Source organism: Artemia franciscana, chromosome 20 (assembly GCF_032884065.1).
Source record: "Artemia franciscana chromosome 20, ASM3288406v1, whole genome shotgun sequence".
Lineage (NCBI taxonomy): Eukaryota > Metazoa > Arthropoda > Branchiopoda > Anostraca > Artemiidae > Artemia > Artemia franciscana.
In genome coordinates this window covers 31,554,470-31,576,300 of record NC_088882.1, presented here as the reverse complement: position 1 = coordinate 31,576,300, position 21,831 = coordinate 31,554,470, and the positions used below count along the sequence as shown (strand labels likewise).

General features: G+C 34.7%; 1 protein-coding gene across 2 annotated transcripts in view; it reads left to right on the top strand.

Annotated features, from left to right (window-relative positions):
- Positions 1-602: 602 nt before the first annotated feature.
- The window catches only part of LOC136040116 (sodium- and chloride-dependent GABA transporter 1-like), a 101,089-nt gene continuing 79,860 nt past the window's right edge, over positions 603-21,831 (top strand). The window contains exons 1-3 of one of the 2 annotated variants that reach the window (XM_065724211.1): positions 603-728; positions 6,021-6,370; positions 13,717-13,851. In XM_065724211.1, the coding sequence (XP_065580283.1) occupies positions 6,094-6,370; positions 13,717-13,851 (412 nt within the window). In that variant the 5' untranslated portion in view covers positions 603-728; positions 6,021-6,093. Of the gene's footprint in view, positions 733-6,020; positions 6,371-13,716; positions 13,852-21,831 lie in introns of both variants that reach the window. The other variant, XM_065724212.1, reaches the window with a different exon arrangement.

The following is a 21,831-nucleotide window of genomic DNA, read 5'->3' as shown; positions in this document are numbered from 1 at the left end:
GCATGGGATTTTTGAGTTCCATCAGTTCACTTAATCACGGCCTTAACTTGTATGGCTCCTTCTGATAGAAGGTCAATTACTTAGTTCCTTTTAGGTCAATTACTTTAAAATTTTCTCTGTGCCGATTTCTTTAAACCGATTTAAGTAAGAAACTCTTTTGAATCTTCCCATTGTGTATCTGTGTCTACAAGTGCGTCATATATATATGATTATTATCAAAACTGAAGTATCAAGCAAAACACCAAGCTCCAGCCGCTTCATATAACCCCTCCCCCTCCTCAATTTTGAAAGCTTCTTGTTGAGCCTGTGTGTACACCTTATTATATTTGGATGCAAATTCCTTCACTTTTACCTTTTACATTTGCTCTTCGTTTATTTTGGCGTGTTTTCCGAGAAAAATGTTGCATCTCTATTCCAGTAAATTGGCTTTTTGACATATATACGTCAGCTTTCCTTAGGCTTACGTCACTAGCAGTTTTCCAGTAAGTTTGATTAATGTTGACAATTTGCCAAAATAATGACGTTAGCTCTCCCAGTTCTGGAAATCAATAGGACCAACCCAATGTGAAAGGGTGCGCGCGTTCACTCTTCTAATGAATTTGGAAAAGCAGGTCCTTTTCTATCATAGAACTATTTTTAGTGTGTGGAGTGCCACATTGTGGAGTCCGATAAAGTTATAATTCTTCGCTGACGAGGATAATACTCTGCTGATTCTGAGACCTACTTCAGTTGGTATATTTATCGGTCTTCAAAGTATAGGCAAATTTGCAGATAATCTATGAGGGAGGGATGGAGGCAGTAGACCCTAGTGTTTTGAGCATTAACTAATACTTCTACCTTTATTTAAATTTTGAGTGCGGTGGGGATGTTATGTAGTAACTATAAGTAAGCTATAAGTGGCGGTAAGAAAAGGAATGAATTTTAAGGAATCATACGGTATATATTGGGTCAAAACGATTTATATTCGGAAATGGTTGTGAAAGTTATTTTTTTAGCAAATATATTTTAACTTAAATCGTTGATGGTAACCGACGTCAAATTAGGTCAATAGAAGCCAAAAGTATTAAAAAAAAGTTGGCAATAATGCAAGCCAGAAAATCCCTGGGCGCCAATTAGCAAAAATATTCTCAGCTCTTTTCAAGAAAAATTATATATTTTTACATACATACATAAACTGTTACTCACATTATATATGCAATAACAAATGCAAATTTTCACGTTGATTAGGTTAATTTTTCCCCGGGCATCACCAACCTTAGGAACGACTCTGTGTAGAAGTAATATGTTTGGTAGATTTATAGTTTCTTTCTGCAATTTGATACTTTTCTTCAATTATCGGCAGGCCCGAATAAAGGTTGAATGGAGTGACTTGGCCTATTAGGGCTACGCATTTGAAGGGCCCCACGCTATCATTAAAATTATGGATATCATTTGACGATTATGGATACTTTATGTATTATTCAAATAATTAAAAATATATTTAATTTAAGCTCGCATTGCTGGATGACATTTTTGAATGTGCTTATTTTACATAATATCTATTTATTGAATAGAAAACTGAAACGTATAAAGGTTCATGTTAAGTATATTGAATTTATATGGGATGGTCCTTTAATAGAGAAATTTTGAACTAAGTCCATGAACTACTTTACGAACAAGTTTAGGTTCAGGAAAAGCTTTTGCAGAAGATTTGGTAGTATCAAAAGAATTTCGAAGTAAAAGGCTTCGGAAAAGAAAGAAACTTTTCAATTATGAAGGCTATGAAGCATGTGATAACTTTAATAACATACTGTAATTAGGAACGGAAAAGAAAGCAATTTATAAAAATGTTTGTTAAGTTGTTATTTATGTTCAGTTATAGAAAAGTTTAAGAAAAATATCTCGTTATTGGACCTCTTTTCTTTTTTAATGCAGCGAAAGTAATTTAAAACCTAGAGAGAGAGAGTAAATTGGAAAATGAGAGAGAGAGAGAGAGAGAGAGAGAGAGAAAATGGTGTTAGGGTGGTTAATCAGATCTTTCACTAGGAGAAGGTGGGGTGGGTGGTAGTTGACCGGGATTTGGTGACATGCTATGGTTGGCTAAAATAATGTAAAATATGCAAAACTTTAATATTTTAACATTTTAAATGTTAGTTTCGCTAAAGTTAGTTTAATTTTAGATAAGGATCATGGAATCAAGGATCTACCGAACCACTAAAAGAACATTTTGAACAATTAAAAGTCATATTGAATTATTTGGGCTTTTGGGAAAATTTCAAAAAACACAAAAATGCGCCTAATTCAAAAACTTACAGCTCAACTAGAAATGTTTCTAACAGCTTGTAAGCTACAGAAAGTGATTAATACCCTCTTTGAAGTAATTAACAATTATACTATTATTATTTTTTGTTAAGAGAGTTTGCTTTCCACAGCAAAATAGAATTATTCTTGATATTAGGGCGTTTATCCCCTTTTCAGGATAAAGTACATCTTTTAATGGATCTATTTTGGAAACTATCGTTTTTCATTAAAATCTACGTTTTTGCAATAGAAGAACTACCCTCCACAGCACCCATATTGTATTGTTAACCCTAAAATTTCCCTTTCAGTGGGATATAATAGATAAATCACTGGTTCTAAATCGCTATGAACATAACCTGAGCCTGAAACGTACTTTTGAGGCTTCAGTCTTCTTCCCCCCCATCCGCTACAATACTACAGATTAAAGTTAATCTGTATTTTCCGATATACGTGCTTTTTGCATCGCTAAATAAAATAAAAGTGCTACTTTATATCTGCTGTTTCGAAGGTTTTTGGCCCCACCGAAACAAATTCCTGTGCACGTGCCTGTTTTGATCGAACAATTTTGAGAAAAAAGGAGCGGGGAAGGAGGCCTAGTTGCCCTCCGGTTGTTTGGCTATTTAGAAAGGCAACTAGAACTTTTAATTTTTTACGAATGTTTTTATTAGTAAAAGATATACGTAACTTATAAATTATCTTACGTAAAGAACTTCTGTATTCTCATGTTTTTATTGCGTATACGAGGGGGTTCACCCCCTCGTTAGTACCTCGCTTTTTACACTAAAGCTTAAATTTTGTCCCAATTTCTTAAGAATGACCCCTGAATCACAAAAGCCGTAGAATAAATAGTTGAAATTACTAAAAATAATTTAGCATAAAGAGCGAGGTATTAGGAGGAGGTGAGCCCATCATATGCGTTATAATTTTTGTTCGTTCTAAGTTTTAATTCTGCTCCTTAGTTTCAGTTTAAATTTTTTTTTTCATATTTATTTTTTCATTGTTTTTTTTTTATAATGCTAGAAAATCCTGCGTTCCCTTCATGGAAATTTTCTTCCCCCATGATAAATTCCTCCAAGGAAAGTTCCCCCAACATATTCCCCTCTTCTCACCCCCCCAACCAAAATATCCCCCTGAAAACGTCTATACACTTCCAAATAACCATTACTATATGTAAGCACTGGTCAAAGTTTGTAACTTGTAGCCCCTCCCACGGGGACTGTGGGGGAGTAAGTCGTCCCCAAAGACATAGTTATAAGGTTTTTCGACTACGCTGAATGAAATGACTATCTTAGAATTTTGATCCGGTAACTTTGGGAAAATAATTAGCGTGGGAGGGGGCCTAGTTACCCTCCAATTTTTTGGGTCACTTAAAAAGGGCACTAGAACTTTTCATTTCCTTTAGAATGAGCCTTCTTGTGAGATTCTAGGACCACTAGGTCGATACGATCACCCCTGGGAAAAAAAAACAAAACAAAAACAAAAAAATATGCATCCGTGATCTGCCTTCCGGCAAAAAATGAAAAATTTCACATTTCTGTAGATAGGAGCTTGAAACTTCTAAATTAGTGTTCTCTGATACGCTGAATCTGATGATGTGATTTTCGTTAAGATTCTATGACTTTCATGGGCTATTTCCCCCTATTTTCTAAAATGCGGCAAATTTTCTCAGGCTCGTAGCTTTTGATGGGTAAGAATAAACTTGATGAAACTTGTATATTTAAAATCAGCATAAAATTCGATTCTTTTGATGTAGCTATTGATATCAAAACTCGATGTTTTAGAGTTTTGGTTACTATTGAGCCGGGTCGCTCCTTACTACAGTTCGTTACCACGAACTGTTTGATTATGTAGGCTATTATTTAAAATGGTTTATTTACATAGGGTGGTAATAAATGAAATCCTTAACTTGCTTCAAGCTATGATTTAAGGTAACAAAGGAGAACATGATTCTGCAGTTAATAGAAACATTCTGCATATTATAAAACAAGAATTTAGCTGTTTTAGTGTTTTTGTTTACCTTTGTACAAACCTATATCCTAGGGCTATATAAAGGACCATCAGGGGGAGATGCATTTCCAAGTGAAATGATTATCATTTTTGGAAAGAAAAAAAATGTATCACTTTTGGCACAAAAAAGGCATTAAAAAAAGGCAATAAAAAAGGCATATTTTACCATATGTTTCAACTTTTTGTAGATTTCTTGGTATTAAGGCACTTATAAAAACAACTTACCCTATCCAACTCGAAAATAAACTTTAATACCAGAGAACTTAACTCCCTGGATCTATTGTTAAAATAAAACTCTCGAAGTATGGTATAAGCGAAAATAAGCTGTATAAAACAAGTTTTTTTTTTATGAAAAGCGGTAGCATAGGTATTATGATAATAAGTAAAAACTCGTTGAGAAACAATTCTAGATAAAATTAACCTGTTATCAAGCACGAATTTGTTTGGGTTTTCTATTAGCAATTACTAAGTCTTTCAAAATCAAACTTCCAGTTAATCCTACAGATAAACCAAAGGTAATCTCTTTAATAATTTATGCAGATTTAATTCAAGAATTCCCTTTAAATACCTAATATTTAGGCACTTATTTAATAATGTGTTTGGGGAAGGATGGAGGGCACAATTTTAAATGTTGCAGAATATGCGTTCATTGACTGATAATTCAAAACCAACATCAGTAATATCGCCAAAAAATTTAAGATTAAAAAAGTGATTTGTTGGAATACATTTTTTCAAGGGGAGGGGTTACAAAACCAAAGAAACGCAACAAAAACTCGTTTATATTCAATTTTGTTACGTTTTACGAATCGGACAAACATTTGGGTGGGGAGGGGTGTTCAAAACCCATAGCCCCCTGGATACAGCCTTGCTTTTGACCAAGGTGTGTAGTAAGGACATGCACAATGTGACTTGTGCTTCATAGAGCAGTAAAACACGTTAAACTGTAAAATACGTAAATCACACCGCAATTTTAGGATATCAAGGGAAAAATATGAAAACTAAGATTTGAGGGGATCCCTTACTCTGCAGCCCCCAGAAGCATTATGCAACTTTTTAAATTACCTTAATACACTTGTAGAAAAATAGAAAGTTAAACAAGGTATAATTCTAATTTAATTATTTTAGCTCTAAGTGGAGTTTAGCTCTACAGCTCTAAATGGGTACCTGGAGAAATCTGGGGAAGGTAAACAGGAAGGGTGTGCGAAAGCACAGGATGGCTGGCCCCCAACCCCCTCATTGCACTTCCTGGCTGAAGGGCCAAGAAACGGAGATCAGCAATGCCGGTACGGACTGTAAAGTCTAATGTCGTATTCTTTACCTTTTTTTTTTACTTCCCTTCTCCCTTGGAAGTTGAAGCAAAATCAGACGTTTGCACTGGATATAATTTGGAGGGGGAATAAATCATTTTGGGTAGAGGTCTTTCACAAAGGGAGGTCTTTGTTAAGTCGTTGAATTTTCAAAAACTCGCATTTTATATGGTTTTCTAGATTTCAAAAGGATTTTGGTCCTCCTACATTCTTATCTCTAGTTACACATAAACAGAGCACAATACAACAAATTACTTAAGTAATCATGATCTAACTCGTAATTACTAATTAGTCATACATTTCTGATACCATTGGTTCTGAGTGAATGTATTTGAGTAGTTTCAGTTCCTAGAATAGTCATCACTAAGGAATGAAGTTTTTTATTGTTTTTTAATTATAACAATTGAACTTTTTATCAACTTTCAGGCCGTATAACATACCGAATGTAGTATCATTTCTAAGTGACTGAACACGACTGAAACTTGAGTGACTGAACGTGATGACAGAACGTGTTTATTTCTGGGGTGAGGATGAGAATATCCCAGGTACAGAGCCAATTCAATTTTCTGCTGCAAAACTTTCCAAAAATATTAAAATAACAACAACTGACCCTGATGGAATTGCGGAAAGCACTGTTGTCGAAGGAATCCAAGACGATGAGGTTGAAAGAGGTGGTTGGGGCAATAAGTTGGACTTCCTTTTTTCCTGTATTTCTGTGTCAGTTGGACTTGGGAATGTTTGGAGATTCCCATATCTTTGTTACAAGAACGGAGGAGGTGAGTTCTATTTACGATTTATAAATTCAAGCACAGTAAGTTCTTATGCACAAGTTCAAATAAATGTTTGTGAGGCATACTTTGCACATTGAATCCATCCAACTAATCAGAGTACACCAATATTCAGCCTTATACTAATAAAAATTTGTTGAAATTTTTTATTTTTATCACTTGAACGAAACTGTGGATAACTAATTAAGAGCTTTAGATTTTGTGTTTCGGAAAAGGTGTAATTTTAAAAGAATAGCCATAAACAAGGGAGTCATACGAAGAGAAATTATTCACTCAATTTGTTCTATTTTATTGAAACATTGAGAAATTATTCCGTATATGAAAGGGGCTGTCCCCTCCTCAACGTCCCGCTCTTTACGCTGAAGTTTGAACCTTTGTCACACTTCTACTTTTTAAAACAATAAAAAACTTTAGCGTAAAGAGCGGGACGTTAAGGAGGGGACAGCCCCTTTCATATACGGAATAATCTCTCTTCGTTTTAAGTTCTAATCTTGCTCCTTACTTTCAGCAGAACAAATTGTTTTTTGTATTAATTTCTGGACGTTTTTGAATTAAAATATGTTTTGATTTTAGCCCACCGCACATGAATAATTAAAACAAAATTTACATATTAACTTTTTTTTAGCTAAATAGCTTTCTTATAGTTTTGATCGGAAAGTTTTTATAAAAAACAGGGTTGGGGGAGAAGCCCTAGTTGCCCTCCAATTTTTGGTTACTTGAAAATACAACTAAAGCTTTTTTTTACGAACGTTTTTATTAGTAATAAATATGCATAACTTACGAATTAACTTACGTAATCAACTTCTATAAGATAAGGTTTATTGCACAAAAGCCGGCGGGCCATAGCAACACAGAATACAGTCTAACAAGCTCAGTAACAAAATACAACTTTAGGTAATATAAATAAAAAAACAAAAAAAAGAACAACAAAAGAACAGCAAAGGGACAAAAAAAAACACCAAGGATCAACAGTTTGATGCAAAAAGACACCAATAATAACGAGGAAAATTTTTATATTTGTGTCTTTTTATTACGTATATGAGGGGTTTCGCCCCCTCGTCAATACCTCACTGTTTACACTAAAGCTTGAATTTTTTCCCAATTCTTCAAGAATGAACCCTGCATCACAAAGGCCGTAGAATAAATAGTTGAAATCACTAAAGATACTTTAGCGTAAAGAGCGAGGTATTACAAAGAGGTAAACCCCTCATATGCGTAATAATTTCTGTTCGTTTTAAGTTTTAATGCTGCTCTTTGCTTCCAGTTGAAAAAAACTTTTTTTTATTTATTTTCTCATTTTTTTTTTTTAATAAAGCTAGAAAATCTTGTGTCCCCTTTATGAAAATTCTTTTCCCTCATGATAAATTCCTTCTTGGAAATTTCCAATCTGTACACTTCCCAATAATTATTATTATATGTAAACAATGGTCAATGTTTGTAACATGCATCCCCTCCCCCGAGGACTGTGGGGGATTAATTCATCCCCAAAGACATAGTTATCAGGCTTTTCGACTATGCTGAACAAAATCGCCATCTCAAATTTTTGATCTGGTGACTTTGGGAAACAAATGAGCGTCGGAGGCGATACGATCGCCCCTGGAAAAAAACAATAAAAACAAAATAATAACACAAAACTGGGACTGTGGTGATTAATTCGTCCCCAAAGACATAGTTATCAGGTTTTTCGATGATGCTGAACAAAATCGCCATCTCAAATTTTGATCCGGTTACTTTGGGAAACAAATGAGCGTCAGAGGGGGCTACGTTCCCTACAATTTTATGGTCACTTAAAAAGGTCACTAGAGCTTTCGATTTCTATTATATTAATCCCTATTGCTACATTCTGGGAACACTGGAACGATAAGATCACCCCTGGAAAAAAACAGTAACAACAAAACAAATTAACACGCATCAGTGATCTGTCTTTTGGCAAAAAATACAAAATTCCACATTTTGGTAGATGGGAGCTTAAGACTTCTACAGTAGAGTTATCTGATACGATGAATCTGATGGTGTGATTTTTGGTAAGATTCTACTTCATTTAGGGAGGTGTTTTCCCCTGTTTTCTAAAATAAGGCAAATTTTCACAGGCTCGTAACTTCTGATGGGTAAGACTAAACTTGAGGAAACTTATATATTTAAAATTAGCATAAAAATATTTTTCTTTTTATCAAAATTCTTATTTATCAAAATCTATTTATCAAAAATTCTTTTATTCTTTTGGTATCAAAATTCCGATTTTTAGAGTTTCGGTTACTATTGAGCCGGGTCACTCCTTACTAGTTCGTTACCACGAACTGTTTGATAGCACTATATCAGTTTTGTATTAAATCAAGAGTTCAGCAGGGTTGTGTTCTATCCCCCCGTTATATAGGTCATTTTCACGGACTTTGTCTCAAAATGCACAGGAAAGGCAATGGGAGAACACGGAATCAAATATGGAGGAAAGACTCTTCTGGACATAGATTATACTGATGACTTAAGAATCCTAGATTGAAAGTGTGAGCGAAATGAATGAACTTTAGAGGTTTTGCGAGTTCAGGGTACTAGAATGGGCTCAAAAATTAATGTTAAGAAGACAAAGCCGCTATGACTACGAATAAGTGAAGATGAAGAGGTGATGTTGGGTAGCGAAAAGATTGATCAGGTGAACAGCTTCACTTACCGTGGTAGTATTGAACTACCACGTACAGTGTGTTCTTTCAAAGTTAACAGAATTTTTTGGAAGAATAGAAAGATAGTTCTGCAAACCAAGATTAGAATATTGAAAGCTACAGTGACAACAGTGGTCAAACATGGTTCTGAAGCATGGGCGCTCCGAAAAACAGATAAAGATTTGCCACATGTTTCCCAGAGAAGATGCCTACGGATTGTTCTGAGTACCCAGCTGACTGACAGCATTTCAAAGAGTAGGCTGTACGAAGAGTGTGATTCAACCTCGCTTTCTGTAGTTATAATGAGAGAAAGGTTCAGATGGCTAGGGCACGTTCTGCGGATGAACCGTAGACAATTCGTCCTTGGTTTGGGTGGAAGGATGTCATAAAGAAAGATTTAAGGAAAATAAAAGCTTCCAGGGACGGTGTAAAGAGGGAGGCTTTAAATAGCTTGGGTTGGAGGAGGAGCCTGCTTAGCTGTGTTGGCCTCAAATGGCTTGGTGCCGTGGTGAGTTGTTAGTAGTAGTGGTAGTTTTATCAATGAAAATAATCCCAAGTCCCCTTTTATTACGATATTACGCGTTGTTCTCTGCAGTCCATACAATCGTTTATAATGTTAGAGTTGAAACGATTCCATTTGTTTAATTGGGGAGTGTCCCCCAGACTTCAGCACCGTAATGAAAGTTTGGCGTTATTTTGGATTTGAATACCTTTGTATATTTGGGCTATTAGCTTCCTTTCTTTAAATACATAAACTTTCTTTAAACTACTATTTTATATCCTATAAACATGGCTGTTTTGAATTTTGCAATCCTTGGTGAATGTCTTTTTCTAGGAGGCATAAGCGCAAAAATGAAAACACAAATGACTTGTTTCTTTTACTGCCTGCATTTCTTTCTCATTAAAATAAAATTTGCGAACCTGTTCATAATTGCTTCTTTGCTTATTAAAAAAAAACATAATTACTAGGAAACATGAAAAATTATAATAATAAAAACCATAAGGCACCTTCAATTTCGTTGTTCTGAATTAGCAACATAGCTTCGAGCAATTCCAACCAGAAAGCTAGAGAAGCAACTTAAACATCTGTTTGTGTCAATGAAGGTATGAAGGCAAACTGCCAGTACAAAATGACAACACAAGGCGACCTCTCTTACCGCTAAATTGTTGGGTTGGATATAACCTCTGCTATATAAAAACAAAAACAAAGGGGAGATGAGAAAGGGTTAGGGGCCAATAAATAATTGCTATTTTTTCTTGGGGGGGGGGGCAATAATAGTTTATTGCTACCCCCTGGATCTGCCTCTAGGACGTACATCTCGACTCAGTTAGACAGTAGAAATATTCACAATTCACAATTATCACAATATTATTCCAATTCACAATTCACAATATCACAATTCACAATATTCACAATTATCAGACAGTGTGCAGTAGGATTCACTAAAAGAATACAGCAATCTTTCACTCCATGCATCTTTTTATTACATGCATATTTCTTTCCCATTAAAATAAAATTTCCAATTTTATGAAAAACCATACTAAAAACCAAAATAATACAAATAATAAGGCACCTTCAATTTCGCTTTCTAAATTAGCATCATAACTTCAAGTGATTTTAACTAAAAAGCTAGTGAAGCTTAAAAAGATACTAGTGAAGCTAAACAGCCTTTTTGGTCAATGAGCTATAAGATATGAAGGTGAACTGCCAATAAGAAATGACAACACGAAACGACCTCTCTCACCATTACACTGTGTCCCCTTCCCCAACCGGTGGTACTTTTTATGTAGCACTACTATGATATCATAATGCGTTTTTCCTACAAGCTCCTCTGTTAAACAAAAAACGGAAGGGGAAGAGGAAGTGTCAGGGGTGGAGACGTAATAATGATTTTGCTCCCCTATTGCCATTTTCCCCCCTCCATTTTAACCCCCAGTGCAATTTTTTTTTACACATTCCACCTGTAGGGGGGACACGTGCACCTAAGGCCACTTCCTGGATCCACCCTGGGAAGTATATCTGGATTCTGTTATACAGTAAAAAATGCGCCAAAATGTTCACAATTACCCGACAGGACAGGGCGCAGTAACTTCAGGATTCGTTAAAATAATACAGCAATCTATCAGTCCCTGCATCTTTTTATTTTTCCCAGTTTTTTTTAGCAAGAATTTTGCAACTCAAATGAAATGTTTTGTCATTTACGAGGTCGATTTGAGATTCTTGTGGGGAAATATTATATTTATTGATAAGGGTCTATCACTGAGAATGCTGATAAATTCAAACTACTTACAAAACAAGAAAACATTGGAGAGTGAAGAAAAACAAAACTGAAAGAAGTTACTTCCTATGGCTTTAAAGGGCATAAATTTGTAATATTTTTATACATGTGTGATGAAATTCCAAATTGATTTTAGTGGTAAATGGACTAGTAATGTATGTCTTCTTTTCATGTTTTAGTGTCGTAGCTTACTAAAACTTACTTAGAATTAAATTTTTACATAATAGTTTGAGATGTGTAACGGCCGGAACGGAGAAGTCGTGGATTTACTTACAAAAAAAAAAAATTACGGAGGGTAAACCCCCTTAATTAAGATTTGTCCGGCTACTGTCAACTAAAGTCCAAGGTCCGAATGCACTCAAAGAAATTGTACATGTATGATGAAATTCCAAATTGATTTTAGTGATAAAGGGACTAGTAATGTATGTCTTTTTTTCATGTTTTAGTGTCGTAGCTTACTAAAACTTACTTAGAGTAAATTTTTATATAATATTTTGAAATTAGTTTGAAATAAGATATGGCTAGAATGGGGAAGACGTTAATTTACTTACAAAAAAAATATGGAGAATAAACCCCCCGAATTAAGATGTGCTCAATTACTGTCAAATAAAGTCCAAGGTCCGAATGCACTCAAAGAAGTTGTTGCACGTGGAGTGAGTAAAAACGCAGTATGTTCATGTTTTTTATAGTCTTACTGTTTTGGAGAATTTTCCCCGTATCCTTTACGCAAACAGTTCCACAGGCTATTACTTTTCTATATCATACTGGCAAGACCTTATTTATTCAAAGCTTTGCTCTTCTTTCAAATATTGCAGGCAATATAATCTACCTTTATAGTCAATCATGTCAATAATTCTCAGCCCTGGAAACAATCGTGTGATGTTTTCCAGTGAGTACCTGAGATCATCCTACCAAGCGAAAATTTCTGATTAGCATAGATTCATTACATCCTGACAATTTTTTTACGTCGTTTTCCAAAAGTTATTTCTCATCACTGGGGGAATAAGTAGAAGCTCTCAGGAAGGTCTTTCTTGGAGGTAGGGAGGATAAAATGTTACAAATATTGTGTAAGACAGAAGGGGGCGAAAAATTTTTCGGTCCTCTCAAAGCAGAAACGCTACGAAAATTTCAAATTTGTGGGGGTTTGCAACATTAGCAACGTTTGTCAAACTTCGTGTTTCAGGGGAGAGGATTTTTTTTCTCTTATTCTTACAAGAGTACATGCTGTACTTCTTCCTTTTACATCTGCTGTAAAATAGGCTACACTTTTAGTTTGCCATAATAGTGATTAAGACCGCAGAAGAGGGGGGAGTACAGTGTTTCTCCCTTCAAATAAATAAAAACCCTTTTGACTTTCAAAAACGTAACAAAATTGTAAATAAACAAAGTTTTGATGCGTTTTTTGGTACTTGTCTATCATACCGAATACATATGTGAAAAACTACGATGCGGGTGAATTTTAATTAAATATTTAATATAAAGAGGTGGTTAAGGGTTAGTCTTGGTATATAATTTATTGCGGTCAGGTGGTGCTTTCCATAATTTTGTTATTAAGGTATTATATGTTCATCATATTTTGGTATATTTCATTGTGATTAACCTAACTTCACTTCTTGAGCGTATTCAGAATAATATGCAAACACCGAATACCCGCTTTGTGTAACCCTCTCCCCCCCAAAGAAACATAATCCCCTGAAAAAAATCTGGGTTATACCCTCAATGCTGATTACTTGAACTTCAGGCCATAAACGTTTTTTAGTGTCTCTCTTTACCAGTAACATTTAAAGAACAATTCAACGAAAATATTTCCTACTTTGTCATATCACCGTTTTTTTTTGTTCATTAGTTCTTTGTTTCGTTTTCAGGTGCTTTTCTCATCACTTATTTTATTGTCATGCTCCATGGCAGTTTTGCCATGTTTTCCATGAAAATTTTGCCATGTTGCCATATTTGTTCATTCATTAGTTCCTTGTTTTGTTTTCAGGTGCTTTTCTCATCACGCATTTTATTGCCATGTCCCATTGCAATTTTGTCATATCGCCGTTTCCGCCATGTAGCAATGGCAAAGTTCCTTCATTAGTTCCGTTTTATTTTCTGGTGCTTTTTAACATATTGCCATTTTGCCATTAGGCATGTTTTTTTTCATTCATTAGTTCTGTTTTGTTTTCAGGTGCTTTTCTCATCACTTATTTTATTGTCATGCTCCATGGCAGTTTTGCCATGTTTTCCATGAAAATTTTGCCATGTTGCCATATTTGTTCATTCATTAGTTCCTTGTTTTGTTTTCAGGTGCTTTTCTCATCACGCATTTTATTGCCATGTCCCATTGCAATTTTGTCATATCGCCGTTTCCGCCATGTAGCAATGTTTTTATCATTCATCAGCTCTGTTTTGTTTTCAGGTTCTTTTCTCATCACGTATTTTATTGCCATGTTCCTTTGTGGGATACCAATATTTTTTCAAGAAGTTGCAATAGGACAATATCTTGGATCTGGTGGTATGACTCTTGTTGGTCATCTTTGTCCTATTCTACAAGGTAAGATAAGTACATTAAAAAAAAAGAAGAAAAAAAGCAAATATTTTAGTGGGGACCTCCATACAGCCGTATCCAAAGGCAAAAGAAAAAAGGACTATTAAATAGAACACAAAGCACCAAAAGACGAACTAAGAAAAAATTAAAGAGCCTACCAACGTCACATCATCTACTAAAAGGCGTTTGACAAATAAATCTGGATATTAAATGAATGATTAAGCATTGGGAAAGTCTTTTATCTATAGAACATAAATGATATAGCCTCTTACCACAATTGAATAAAAAAACAATTTTTTTTTAACTGAAAGTAAGGAGCGAGATTAAAACTTAAAAACGAACACAAAGTATTTCGTATACTAAGGGGGCTGTCCCCTCCTCAACGTGCCCCTCTTTACGCTAAAGTTCGACTTTTTCACAGCTCTACTTTATAAAACAATAAAAGACTTATAAACTAATATATTTTAAATCAGCATGAAAATCCGATTCTTTTGATGTATCTATTAGTATCAAAATTCCGTTTCTTAGAGTTTCGGTTACTATTGAGCCAAGCCGCTCCTTACAGTTCGTTACCACGAACTGTTTGATGAAATTTTCCCTGGTCTATCTGTTCTATGAGTTCTTCTTGAGGTATGTTAGACCCTAGAGCCTATTGATTATAAGACAAGCAGGAGCATCAATTCACAAAAATGTTGGTGGGGGGGAGTCTTCAATTTTCTTTCGATAAAGATGTATAGTGGCAATTTATATCTAGTGTTGGATCCTTTTTTTATTTTCCTAATATTTCAATGAAAATACCAAAAACCAATAATTTTTTAAATATCACCAAAATGGCTAAGTGACCGTCTAAGTCTCGTTTGAATATCCAGTAAATATAATGAAATAAGATTTAATAACATGATAATTAAATAAGATTTATTAAATAACATTTAATAAATTCGAGGGTAAAAACACTTGGTGTATACGTAGTATTGGTTAAAACAAAAGCAATCGTTTTATATGCTCATTCTGCGTCATTTTCAATTTTTTTAGTGCCTAACTCTCCCGTAAAGTGCATATCATAAAGTAGGCCTGTGCACAAGAGCTAGAACATTAATAAAGCAATAGTATTAACAATAAATAACATTAATGCCTTTAAAACACAAGAAAACCAAACATGTGACATCAAATGAGACTTATTGAAACCCCCAGTAAATTTCATTGCCTGACGCCGGGAAAAATATCTGAAGAGCTTGTTGCTTCTGTCCTTGAACATAGCCTACATGAACACATTTAGTCATTTTGTGTGAACGTTTTATATGGATTAATACGAATGGTAAAAAAAAATCTCTAGTTTTTCAGATTTTAAGATGGGCAAATTATAAAAAAAATGACACATTTTGGATGCTTAAGTGTCACATTCATAGACCAAAAAGTTGGTAACTATGCCTGAAATACGGGTTATAAAGCAACATTTTTTAAAGGGAAATATCATGAAAAACTATTAAATTGTTATGATCTACATGATCAGTGTATAGACCCTTCTCTCGGTTCAAAAGCCTTCTTTTAGACTAACCTTTGAAAATTTTCCCCTATGTACTAGTGTAACAAATTTAAATTCAGAAAACATTAGTATTTAATTAAAACAAGTGTGACGAGCTTGGAAGAGCCAAGAGCCAAGATCTTATATGGTATGAGCTCTAACAAAATTGTAAGAATCAATGGATTGATCTAAAAGAAAATCAGAGGCTTAATGCCAGTCAGAATTTAAAATAAGAGTTCTAAGACACCAGGTCCTTCAAAATATCAAAATTCATTAAGATCCGATCACCCACTCGCAAGTAAAAAATACCTCATTTTTTCAAATTTTTCCTCTCCTTTCAACCTCCCCCCTCCCCAGATGGTCGAATCGGGGAAAACGACTTAATCAGGTCAATTTGTCCAGGTCCCTGACACGCCTACCAATTTTCATCGTCCTAGCACGTCCAGAAGCACCGAACTTGCCAAAGCAATGGACCTCCCTCCCTAACTCCCCCAAAGAGAGCGGATCCAGTCCGGTTACGTCAATCACGTATCTATGACATTTGCTTTATTCTACCCACCAAGTTTCATCCCGATTTCCCCACTCTAATCGTTTTCCAAGATTTCCGGTTTCCCCCTTCAACTCCCCCCAATGTCACCAGATCTGGTCGGGATTTAAAGTAAGAGCTCCGAGACATTGTTTCCTTCTAAATATCAAATTTCATTGAGATCCGATCACCAGTTATGAAGTTAAAAATGCCTCACCTTTTCTAATTTTTCCGAATTAACAGCCCCCCTCCAACTCCCCCAAAGAGAGCGAATTCAGTCCGGTTATGTCCATCACGTATCTAAGACTTATTCTTCTCACCAAGTTTCATTCTGATCTCTCCACTCTAAGTGTTTTCCAAGATTTCCCGTTTCCCCCTTCAGCTCCCCCAATATCACCGGAAACGGTCGGGATTTAAAAATAAGAGCTCTGAGACACGAGGTTCTTCTAAATATAAAATTTCATTAAGATCCCATCACACGTTCTCAAGTTAAAAATACCTCATTTTTTAATTTTTTCCTCTCCCTCCAGCCCCCCAGATGGTTGAATCGGAGAAACGACTGTTATCAAGTCAATTTTTGCAGGTCCCTGACACGCCTACCAATTTTCATCGTCCTAGCACGTCCAGAAGCACCGAACTCGCCAAAGCACTGACAATCCCCCCAACTCCCCCAAAGATAGTAGATCCGTTCCAATTATGTCAATCATGTGTCTAGAACTTGTGCTTATTCTTCCCATCAAGTTTCATTTCGATCTCTCCACTCTAAGCATTTACAAGGTTTCCGGTTTTTAGGACTTCTGTTTCCCCTTCCAACCCCTATGTTCCTGGATCCGATTCAAATTGAAAATGGAGCATCTGAGACACAAGATCTTTCTATATATCAGGTTTTATTAAGATCCGATCTTCTATTCGTAATATCAAGATACCTCAATTTTTCCGTTTTTCAAGATTTGAAGTTTACCCCACCAACTTCCCCCACTATCACTGGATCTGGTCGGGATTTATAGTAAGAGTGCTGAAGCACATGAATCTTCTAAATATCAAATTTCGTTAAGATCTGATTACACGTTCGTAAGTTACAAATGCCTCATTTTTCTAATTTTTACAAATTACAGCAGGTTCCAATTTTTTTTATTTTCAATGTTTCAGACATTTTTGATTGGAGGGGTTAGCATTACAGGGAAATTCACTGAAACCATTTGTAGCACGTTTAAAAATTCTAATAGTTTGTGTAAGTGTCGCATATCCGTTTTAGTAGTTTAGTCATGTTAAATGTGCTTAAAGACGAGTTTAGGAGTGTGTAAAATCGTAAAAGTAAAAAAAAAATTATTTCAAGGGTTAAGTGTGATAAAGGGATTAAAATGAGTAAGAACGTATTTAAAAGGTTTTTAAATATCTTTCAATTATATGTCTGGTTTGGTACGACATATGAGACCATATCTAGAGGGGGGCTACCGGGTTTGCACCAAAAACGAATTTCAAGCTTGAAAAACGTAAAAAATGGATTCAGTTTTGTTATACATTTTTAAAGTTTCTTGCACCCCCTCCCCCTCCCAAACAAAATCCTGGATACGCCCTCATCAATATATAACACTTCATTTATTTTGTTGCTACTTAGATAAATTCTGATGCTTTTCAAAAGTGGTAAAAAATGTTGTTTATTAATTTATGAAAAGGTGTAATGAAAATCTTGCCAATATGTCATTTGATCTTCTTGCATAGACATAAAACTGGAGCTACGATTGTTTGACAACAGTGAGCTAAATTGCTCAGACAAAACTGTGATTCCAACAGCACATATTCATTGCTAAAAATTAGTTTCCTGTTTCGCGGCTCATATTTCCCAAGTCTTAAGCTTTATGTTCCCCGTGAAATATGCAATTTTACGCCAATCCTGCAGCTATAACTTGCGCTAAAAGAATAAAATGCCTACATTTATTATATTTGTTAGTCTCAGAAAAAATAAAACTTATGTTGAGCAATTAGCCAAATACAAGCAATAAAGATATAGGACCGAGCCACTTAAATAGTTTTCCTTTGTTGGTGAAGTTATCTTTGGAAAGCAGCCGATTGTTTTTGGACGGATTGTTTGAATTTTCTGGACAGAAAGGATTGTAAAATTTAGCCATTATTATCGCTTATTTAATTTAGTGAATCATCGTGACAACACTGGGAAAATATGGTGCTGTCCTAAAAAAATAACAATTTTGAAACATTTGAAGGAATCTTAAAAAATTTCGGTTTTCTAGCATAAGAAGACCTCAGATGAGTCAAGGCATTAAAAAATATTTTACTCGTGGTGTCTTCTGAGCTTAAAAAATGGCAAAATTGTGCTTTCCAACCACTGCTCTCCAATTTTTAAAGCCATTTTGAACTTAAAGGAAATTCAAAAATCAGCTGTAAAATGGTATAAAACGTGTCGTCTTGTGTTGAAATGCTAAATCACAGGGCTCCAAAAAATTAATAAAAATAACTTACCAGAAACTTAAACAGGGATTATAAACATTAGACCTAAGTAACAAAAAAAAATGTAGGTAAATGTTAAAATTGATTTTAATATCAGCATCTCAGTAACTTTTAGAATGAACAGCTTTAGACTCTGTTAAAACAATATTTTACATAAAAGTCAAAATCTATGTACCACCTCTCCCCCACCCTTACGTAGGAGAGGTACATAGACTTAGAGGTTTTTTTAATAATAAATCTTATTTTGACTAAACATGGGAATCACCATGTGTGTGTGTTCAGGTAGATCCGAGATGTGCCTGCTGCTAATCTTTACTCCAGAACCCAATGACTGCCGTAGAACGTAGTCCGTTATGATTACAAATAGAAACAGAGATAGAACGCATCCCTGTTAAACACCAGACATTGTCCTGAAGAAATTCAGCCCAATACTCCTAAATGTAACAGTAACTTACATTTTGAAGCAAACAAAATATGTTTTCAAAAACGTACCCCTTACAATTAACAGCATCTTCACTTTAATGCATTCATAATAGTCTTTCCGTAATGTGTTACGTAAACTTATATATAATACGGCACAGTGTATACTTATATATACGGCATATACGGCACGTCCTTGATTACAATTTTTTTTTATAAATGCTTTCAATAGTTAGTAAATAGTTTTTTCAATGCTTCACTTTATCTAGGGAGAAGGGTTACCGGGTTTCAACCCCCCTCCTCCCCCCAAATTTTTGTCTGACTCGTACAAACGTAATAAAAATACAAAAACATTGATAGGTTTTTGAAGCTTTTGTAGCCCCTCCTCCGAAGAAATACTTTCCTTCCCGATTGAAAATCCTGAATACTCCTTTAAGCTTGTGCAAAAAACTGTTATCCATGGAAAGAAAGTATGAACACAAAAGCTTTTTCCTTATTTTCACTATTCTAAAAGTAAAAGGATATGCAGATAAATGTAACTTATTTTATTGAAAAGACACAAATGCCTATAAGAGAAATTGCAACCCCTAAACAAGATTCAACGCAAAAAATTGGATTGTTTATTCAATCCAAAGCTTTAATTCTACATTTAAAAACAAGGAATAGTAGACACAGAAAAATTTTAACTGGACTCGTGATCACAGTTTCCAGGTCACTGTGCATAATTTTAGAACAGCTAAAATGTTCTTGGATGAGATATATATGTTATGTAGAAATAAAACGTGATTGATGAAACAAATGGATGAAGAGTAAACTTCAGAGAACAGAAAAACAGCGTCTTCCGTCACTGTACTTCGATTTGGAATGACCTTTCTGGGGAAGTTTTCCTAAAAGTTTCTTCGTTGACTCCTTCAGTGGAGCATTAAACCAGTGGTTTGCAACCTGTGGGGCGTGCCCCCCCCCCCCAAGGGGGGCCTGTGCCTGTTTCCAAGATATCATTTTCGAATACAAACCAAAAAAGTCGAATATGTGTCAAAAAAATGAATCCGCAGTATACGTAATCCACACGTTTTGGTTGAGAGTAAAGGACCATTTTACCTATTTTGACAAACAAAGCTTTAGAAATTTTATTGCCATTTGTAACATCTTACCTATGTGAAACTGTTTTTTCTACAGTAGCTGTCTTAAAAACCAAGTATCGATCGCGCTTAATGATTGAAAAAGAGCTGAGAACCGCGATTTATTTATCGATACCACGGCTGAGAAAATTTTTGCTGAAAAACAAGCTCAACCGTCTCATTAAATTTTTATGTTGTAGTAGTATTAATTATATTTTTTTTTGTTTTGTTATTATATTTCTTATAATAAATATATTATACTCTTACATATTATGGTATATTATTGTGTAGCCCATTAAAGAAATTGTAATATTAGTTGAGTATTTATGAAATTTGATTTTTAGATTATTTAACGGGACCCTACAATTTGTTTTTTAAAGGGGGGTGCACCAATTTTTTTAAAAGGGGGTGCCGGTTGGAAACCACTGCATTAAACAGTCATTTAAAACCTTGCGAGGGAGCAATGTAGAAAACTAGTGGCACATTAGATACTTAATTAACCAGATGTTACGAATACAGGTGGAAAAGAAGGGACTGTGGAGATAGAAAAATCAATAAAGGTTAGATTCTGAAATTTTTCGTGGTTAGATTTCACTAGAAGCCCTTGGTCACTTTTTACATTTTTAGGTGTCACCGAATAAATAACATCTACTAGGCAAGTAGCTAGCGTGTAGTCTTTTACTCTATGGAGGGGGCTACCAAAGGCTTCCAGTCTTTAAGATGGGGCTTCTTGGAGTCCTAGATGTGTAACAGATGTCCTGAAAGGTTTCATTCTCCGATTTCTCAGATCAACAAATTGTGCCTGTATGGTTTAATCTGATACTCATGTTTTCTTTGACTGGGGGCTGTGTGTGACATCGACTTCTATTGACAAATTCAGAAGTAATAAAATAAAACAATAAAAGAGAAAAAAGAAAAAAAACAAATTATTTCTTCCTTTTTTTGGGTTGTTAAATTTTTTGTACAGTGTTTCGCTATTGTTCTGTTTTCTTCTGTCGTTATAGTTTTTTGTCTTCTTTTGTTTATATGTTTAATTTAAGCCAATTTTTTTCATTGATAAAGGCTTCCGGGTGTGAAGCCAAAGTATTAGGATTTATCTTGTTACTTTTATTTGGAAAAGTTTTAGTTTTAATTTCTCACTGTCTTGTTAAAAGAAAATTACACATTTTTGTTATGTTTTTGCTTCAGTTATAAATGGAAAGAGAGTGCGGCAAAAAAAAATATCAAATGAAGGCAAATTTTTTTTTTTTTTAATTAAGTATACCCAAGATGCATATTTGTATTTATCAATGATTATTACTCCATTTGTTAATACAACTTAATTGTTTTATATTCCATAGTTGCCTAAAAAATATAAAATGGAATTATGACGGCACGGCGCCCAACCTGTCATTGTTATCAATTATAATTAGTCGACTCGGAAAGCATCACCTGCGTCCATCTTTCACACCTATGTATAGGGTGTTAAAGGTTATCAATAATGTTGGATCGGGGGTAAAAGTTTTGACACACGTAGATAGCACCTGTATGAGATTTTGAGAACACCCATTGGCTTTTCAGAAAGCTGACCATGTCATCATCCAGGGCTTTTTTTCAGAGAGGGGGGTTTACAAAACAATTCTTTAATGGCGATTCTAGCAAAAAAAACATTAAGAAACATATTAAAAATTTGTTTCTATCGTATTTTGCTCTGTTTTTAATGATTCGGGCAAACATTTCGAGGGGAGAGGGTTAAAAATATTTCGAATTTGCAAACAGATTAAAGTTTCAAAACTATTTCGAACCAAGAATAAAATAATAAATAAATTGTAATTTACTCAAATATACTGTCTTCACTTGAACAAGATGCTTCTTTCAAATGAAGGGAAAATGGGTGGCAACTTAGACTTTCAACTGTCATTTAATCAAAAGACTTCCCAAGAATATGTTTTTAG